Source organism: Tupaia chinensis, unplaced genomic scaffold, assembly GCF_000334495.1.
Source record: "Tupaia chinensis unplaced genomic scaffold, TupChi_1.0 Scaffold144150_1, whole genome shotgun sequence".
NCBI classification, from domain to species: domain Eukaryota; kingdom Metazoa; phylum Chordata; class Mammalia; order Scandentia; family Tupaiidae; genus Tupaia; species Tupaia belangeri.
Genome location: NW_006204006.1, coordinates 880,029 through 887,227, shown reverse-complemented (window position 1 = coordinate 887,227; position 7,199 = coordinate 880,029). Strand labels below are relative to the sequence as shown.

The 7,199-nt window shown below is 43.5% G+C and overlaps 1 protein-coding gene and 1 pseudogene across 3 annotated transcripts in view; one reads left to right on the top strand and one right to left on the bottom strand.

Annotated features, from left to right (window-relative positions):
- Positions 1 to 412: 412 nt before the first annotated feature.
- On the bottom strand, positions 413 to 1,230 carry LOC102498753 (40S ribosomal protein S4 pseudogene; annotated as a pseudogene).
- A 5,493-nt stretch (positions 1,231 to 6,723) lies between these two features.
- The window catches only part of H2AZ2 (H2A.Z variant histone 2), a 30,140-nt gene continuing 29,664 nt past the window's right edge, over positions 6,724 to 7,199 (top strand). For all 3 annotated transcript variants that reach the window (XM_014583196.2, XM_006166029.3, XM_006166027.3), the window contains exon 1: positions 6,724 to 6,944. In XM_014583196.2, coding sequence (XP_014438682.1) covers positions 6,801 to 6,944 — 144 coding nt within the window. In that variant the 5' untranslated portion in view covers positions 6,724 to 6,800. The remainder of the gene's footprint in view (positions 6,945 to 7,199) is intronic.

Below are 7,199 nucleotides of genomic sequence, written 5' to 3'. Positions count from 1 at the left end.
AATTTTAGGTTCTTTTGTCAGTTTTTCCAAATGAAATAACTTGGAATTGGGTATATCTTTCATTTTTCTACTAGTATTTTTTAGTTGGGTTTTTTTTTTTTTTTTTTTTTTTGCTATAGGGCCGGTGTGCTCGCCAGAGAGATGGAGAGAGACAGAGAGACAGAAAGTGAGAAATCACCCCCAGGGGGATGGTCATACTGCAATCCCTTCTCCTCCATTCTCCTCTTGGGATCTTGGGCATGCATGCACATGCACCCGGCATGAATTTAAGCCACCAAGTCCGGGACTTGAACCGCAATCAACTACATGGGAGTCCAGTGACATAGCCATTACACCAACTACTGGTCCCTGTTTTATTTTTTTTTTCATGCTATGTCATCTTTAATTAAGTATGAAGACCTCTCCAACATAAAATCTAGAGACCATTTCACCCACTGTCGTGTTTGGCTGCCCGTCTCTTGTCTCTTTCTTCAGCAATGGTGAGGTGGATACCTTTTTCCCAGAGAAGAGAAATCCATGGCTTGTTGCCTTTGCCACAAAAATGTTGGAGAGTTGAGTGGCAAAGCTGTTGTCATTGGCATCTTTCACATGAACCACATCAAAAGAGCCAGGATGTCTCTCTCTGTTGGTGATCACACCAATTCTTCCCAAGTTAGCATCTCCAGTCACCATACACAGGTTACCAGTATCAAACTTGATAAAATCAGTAATCCTGCCCATCTCTGCATCAATCTGAATGGTGTGGTTCACCTTGATGAGAGGATCCAGGTAGCGGATGGTAAGAGCATTATGGGTCACCAGATGAGGGATTCTTTTTGTGCCCACAAAGGTTTTTCTCACTTTGCACAACTTGTACTTGGCTTCCTCAGGTGTAATACAATGGACAGCAAAGAGACCCTTGGTGTCATAGATCAGACGGAAATTCTCTCCGGTCTTGTCAATGCTGATGACATCCATAAAACCAGCGGGGTAGGTTATGTCAGTATGGACTTTGCCATCAATCTTAATGAACTGCTGCATGCAGATCTTCTTTACTTCATCTCCTGTTAATGCATACTTAAGTCTGTTCCTTAGGAAAATGATGAGAGAAACACATTCCCTCAGTTTGTGGGGACCAGTGGATGGACGAGGAGCAAATACACCCGTCAATTTATCCAGCATCCAATGCTTTGGAGTTGCTACCCACTTCAGATGCTTCTTAGGGCCATGAGCCATGGCTGTGCTAGGTCGCCTGCTGCTTTGAAAAGAATTCTGGAAGGGCCTGGAAGCACAGCCAGGGATGGCACAGTCCTCTTAGACCTGGTCCCTGTTTTTTAAAAAATATTTATTTATTTTTTAATTTGATTAGAGAAAGAGAGAGAAATGAAGAGAGAAAGAGAGAGCAAGCTGCCAGGACCAAGACTCGAACCATGGTTAACCATGTGGGAGGGAGTCCAGCACCTCAACATCACCAGCAGGCCCCAGGATTTTGTAGATTTTAGTCTTGTGCTTTTGAAAAATTTATTCCCAAGTACTTTATTCTTTCAGATGGTTTTGCAAATGGAAGTGTCTGTTTTTTTAAAAAAGAATTATTTACTTTTATTGCTGTTATTATTTTAGTTTACTATAGGGCAATGTGCTCACCAGACAGAGACAGAGAGAGAAAGTGAGATAGCATGCCGCCAGGTCCAGGACTCAAATAGCGGTTGGTCATGTGGGATTCCAGCAATCCAATCACACCACCTACTGACTTCTTAATTTTCTTAAGTATTTTCTTCATTTAATTTTCAGTTTATTCATTGCTAGTAGATAGAATACAATTGATATTCATATATTGAGTTTGTATTCTGCAATCATGCTGCACTCATTTATTAGTTTAATAGTTTTTAAGTGTAACCTCAGGATTTTCTATATACAAAACCATGGCATCTGCAAATATAGTTTTACTTATTTTTTTCTTTCCTTTTTTTTTTTTTTTTAATTTCCAGAGGCTTATGCATGTGAAAAAGAAAGAGAGCACCTCCTAACATGCTGCAATCCCTTTTTCTCAATTTCTCCATCCCATCAAGGACTTAGTGCATGCACACACGTGTCCAGCATGTTTTTCAAATCTGCTGGGGCCAGGATTCAAAATACAGTTAGGACCAGCAGATGGTGTAATGGTTACGTCATTGGACTCCCACATAGTTGACTGTGGTTCAAGTCCCAGACCAGGTGGCTTAGGCGTGTCCAAGATCCTGAGAGAATGGAGAAGGAATTGCAGCATGGCCATCCCTCCGGGGGCAGGGGCGGGGAGTGACTTGTTGCTTTCTATTTCTATCTTTCTGGCAAGCATACATACCTATAGCAAAAATAAACCTTCTTTAAAAAAAAAAAAAAAGGATTCAAAACATGGTCGGCCATGTGGGATCTGACTCCTGATGCGCGGTGCTTAACCACTGCACTACAGCACTGGCCCACTTCCTCCTTTCCAATTTGGATGACATTTCTTTTTGCTGCTTAATTACCCTCACTAGAACCTGCGGTATAATGTTGGGGAAAAGAGCAAGCATAGACATTTGACCTTATCCCTGATCTTGGGGGAAAGCACTGTCTTTCTTTCTTTTTTATTGAGAAGTATTTGCTATAAGGCATGTGCGCTTGCCAGAGAGAGACAGAAAGTGAGAAATCACCCCCCCACACACACAGGGGATGGCCATGCCACAAATGTTTCTCCCCCATGCTTCTCTCGGGATCTTCGGCACGCACGCACACACGCCTGATGTGACTTTAAGCCACCAGGTCCGGGACTCGAACTGTGGTCGAATACATGAGAGTCCAGCAACATAGCCATTGTGCCATCTGCTGATCCCAAAAGCACTTTCTCCAGTAAGTGTATTAGTTCTAAATTGTTTTTTTGTGTATGTGTTTTTCCATAAATAGCATTATGAGGTTGAAGACTTTTTTTTATTTAATTTTATTTTATTCATTGTCATTTTTTCATTTTAGTTTTTAAAAGTTGACCAGTGAAGGGAGAGGAAAGTGAGAAAGCAAGCCAGCAGGTCCAGGACTCGAAATGCAGTCAGCCATGTGGGAGTCTAGCTGCTCCAACCACCATGCCACCTGCCAGTCCTGAAGATGTTTCCCTTTTTTTTTTTTTTTTTTTTTAAGTATTTTATTTATTTATTTTAATTTCACCAGAGAGGGACAGAGTGAGAGACAGAGAGAGAAGGAAAGTAAGAAAGCAAATTGCCAGGTCCAGAACTCAAACCTCGGTTGGCCATGTGAGTTCAGCACCCTTAACCAGCACCCCTAACCACCACACCACCTACCAGCCAGGCCCGCAAATTTTCTTTTAATCCTAGCCATTTTTATGGTAAAAGGGTGACTTTTGGGGGCCGGCAGGTGGTGTGGTGGCTAAGGGTTTTGGACTGGCCACAGTGACTCAAAAAGCAGGCCAGTCATGTACATATCCAAAATCCTGACAGGATGGAGAAATGAAGGGATTGCAGCATGATCCCCATTGGGGAGATGCTTTCATCCTCTTCCTTGCTCTCTGGTGAAGGCACACATCTTCTGGCAAAAATAATAATAATCTTACATTGTATAGGTCAAACCTTTATGCAAGTTCTAGAAAACACACTATTTATTTATTTTTTGCCATAGAGTGAGTGTGCTCACTGGAGAGGAGAGAGTAAGATAGACAGTGGGAGAAAAAGTGAGAAATCACCCTCCAGGGGATGGTCACACAGCAATCCCTTCTCTTCCATTCTCCTCCTGGGATTTTGGTCATGTGTGCACATAGGCCTAACTGATTTTCAAGCTGCCAGGACTCAAACCCATCTGCCACGTGGGAGCCCAGCATCATGATAACTATGCCACCTGCTGGTCCCCACGCCAGTTATTTAAACAAAAAAATGAATATAAAATATTATTGGGGCCAGTAAGTAGCACAGTGGTTAAGGTGCTAGACACGGCTTGAGTCCCAGACCTAGAGGCTTGTTTCCTCACTCTCTCTCTCTCTGTGTCTTTCTGGTGAGTATGCATGCCTATAGAAAATTTTAAAATGGGGGCTGGCAGGAGGTGTGGTGGCTAGGGGCACTGGACTCCTGCATGGCCAATTGCGGTTCGACCTCAACCTAGTGGCTTGCTTTCTTACTTTCTCCCTCTTTCTCACTCTGTCCTTCTCTGGTCAAATGAAAATAAATAATAAATAATTCTTAAAAATATTTTTAAATGATAATAATAAAAGTAATTATTTTAAATTTATTATTAGTATTATTATTTTATACATTCAATCACTATACATCATTTGCCTTGCAAAGAATTTACCCAACATGAAATATACCACAGACCAGTCCAGTTGAGAATATTATACATGATATCATAAACAGGTAATAACACATTACTGTGTTCCACAAATGTCTTATCTATTTTCCCCCAATTTCCTTCTCTATTTTATTTCCCTCTCCCACCATGCTTCCACACTGTCTCCAGTGTCCATAACTATTTTCACTGCTTTTATGTCAATCTTTCAGTCTCTACCATAGAGTGTGGAGAGTTAGTATATATTAAGTAGAGACATACAATATCTTTCTTTCATACCCCTGACTTGCTTCACTCAGCAATAAATTGTCCATATTTGACTACTTTCTATCAAATGTCAGGGTTTTCCTTTTTTTTTTTTTTTTTTTGGGGAGACAGAAAGTGAGAAATCACCCCCGGGGGGAATGGCTGTGCTGCAATCCCTTCTCCCTCAGTCTCCTCTCAGGATTTTGAGCACTGGAATTGCAACTAACTATGTGGGAGTCCAGCAATGTAACCATTCTGCCATATCCTGGCCCCTAAATGAATAATTCTTTTTTTTTAAAAAAAAAGAAAGAAAGAAAGAAAGAAATTCATACCAGGCATATGTGTGTGCATGCGAAGATTCCTGAGAGGAGAATGGAAAAGGGATTGCAGTGTGGACATCCCCCCAGGGGGTGATTTCTTGCTTTCCATCTCTGTGCGAGCAGATATGTCCTGTAGCAAAAACCTCTAAAAAAAGAAATAATAAAATATTATTAATTGGACATAAACTATTAAAGAGTAAATTTGGACTTATTATAATTTACACATTTCCATGTTCCTTTTTGTTTGTTTTTGCTCCAGGGTGTGAGAGCTTACCAGCACAGAGAGGGAAGGAAAGTGAGAAATCACTTCCACCTCAGGATGGCAGGCCACACCCAATCCCTTCTCCTCCATTCACCTCTAGGGATTTGGGGCACACACACACACGTTTTTCAAGCCACTAGGTTCAGAACTCCAACCACACAGTTGGCCTCCTCGGATTCAAACAGCCTCTTGTCTTGCCTTTTTTTTTTTTAAGAGAGATTTTTTGCTATAGGATGCATGCACTTGCAAGAGAGACAGAGAAAAATCACCCCCCATGGGAGATTGCCAGCAGCAATCCCTTCTCCTCTATACTCTTCTGGGATTGGACACACAGGCACACTTGCCCACGTTTCATACTGCTTGATCTGGGACTTGAACAACAGTCAGCCACATAGGAATCCATTGCCTTAACCACTATGCCACCTGCTGGCCCCATGTTTGCTTCTTTAATAGCTGACTCTTGGTGTAGAGGACTGTGGAGACAGGAATCATGTTTATCTTGCTAGTCACTGAATCCCCAGTTGCAGTGCCTGCAAATAGACATTTAGCAATTTGTTGAAGTAATAATTCACAGGTTTATGCCTTGGGAGACTGACCATTTACTAAGGCCCGAAATCAGAGGCACAGGAATTAACAATCCTTTCCTTCCTATTAGAGCCCTCTTCCTCATACTTGTCTATATCTTCATTGCTATTTCCCCCCAAATTTATGGGAACCTCACCCTCCTCCTCTTCTTGAATTCGAGTTTCCCTTCCTTAAAGATTCACCTCCTCGGGAACCAGCAGTTAGCGTAATGGCTATGTCGCTGGACTCCCACGTAGTAGACCGCGGTTTGTGTCCCGGACCCGGTGGCTTAAAACTCACGCCGGGCGCGTGTGCGTGCCCAAGATCCCGAGAGGAGAATGGAGGAGAAGGGATTGCGGCGTGACCATCCCCCCTGGGGGGGGGATTTCTCGCTTTCTGTCTCTATGTCTCTCTCTGTCTGGCGAGCGCACGCGCCCTATAGTGAAAATCTCTCAAAAAAAAACCAAAAAAAAAAAAAACCCTCCAAAAAAAAAAAAAAAAAAAGATTCACCTCCTCCAAGATGCTTCCTGTGATTGGGGCTAACTCCAAAGCTACAGTCGATGTAAAAATAAATCATTCAAACTTTGGGACAGGTATTGCCTACCTGTGATAAGCTTCTGAAATGCTGTCCTGGGGGAATTTGACCATGAACACGAACTCTCTATGAAAGTTAAGTACTCATTTACTTCACTATTTACTCCCCACCTAGAATATTAGCACAGTCAGCATCATACTGAGAAAACAATGAAAGAATTTAAAACTGGAATGAGTTGGAACAGACATCCAAGCACTTGGGCTTGTACTCTGGGTCTATTTAGCCGTATGATCTCAGGCTAATGGATACATCTGCCTAAGCCCATTTCCTCAGCTGTGCCCAGACATTTTTCAGTTTTCACAACTTCTGGGAGACAGTAATTCCATTTTCTTCCTTTCTGGTTGAGAGCGCCCCCGAAAACATTAAACGAATGACGTCAGAGAAAAAGCAAATTAAGGCCGGGCGGAACCTCGCAGGGGGTCCAAGCAGAGCGGACCTCAGGAAAATCGGCCCCAAAACAGCGGCCGTGCGTGAGTAAAGTCGAACCTTGAAACCCGGCGCCCCGCGTGACGCACAAACGCGGCAAAAATGAAGCTATCTTGTCTTTGTGACGCGCCGCCCGCAGAAACAATCCCAACGACCTTTTCTTCCCCAAACAACTCTCGGGGCTGTAGAACCAATGCCGAGACTGGGCGGGAAAGCCAGAAGACGCTTGAATTGTTCCACTCATTGGTTAGTCTTGCGGTCGCTCCCGGCTCCCCGCCTCTTTGACTCGCGGGCAATGCATTAATTGGCTTCCATCCACCAGGTCTTCACTCTCATTCGCCCGTTTTTCTATCCATCTAGCTCGGGCGCGTGGAGACAGGCGTCGAGCGCGTCTGTGTTGGGGCTGGAGGCCCCGCCTCCGCGTGCCGTGTGCAAAAACAAACAACCGTTAGGGAGGAGGGGCCGGAGGGCGGAGCCCTGCTAGAAGGGGGCGTGCTATTG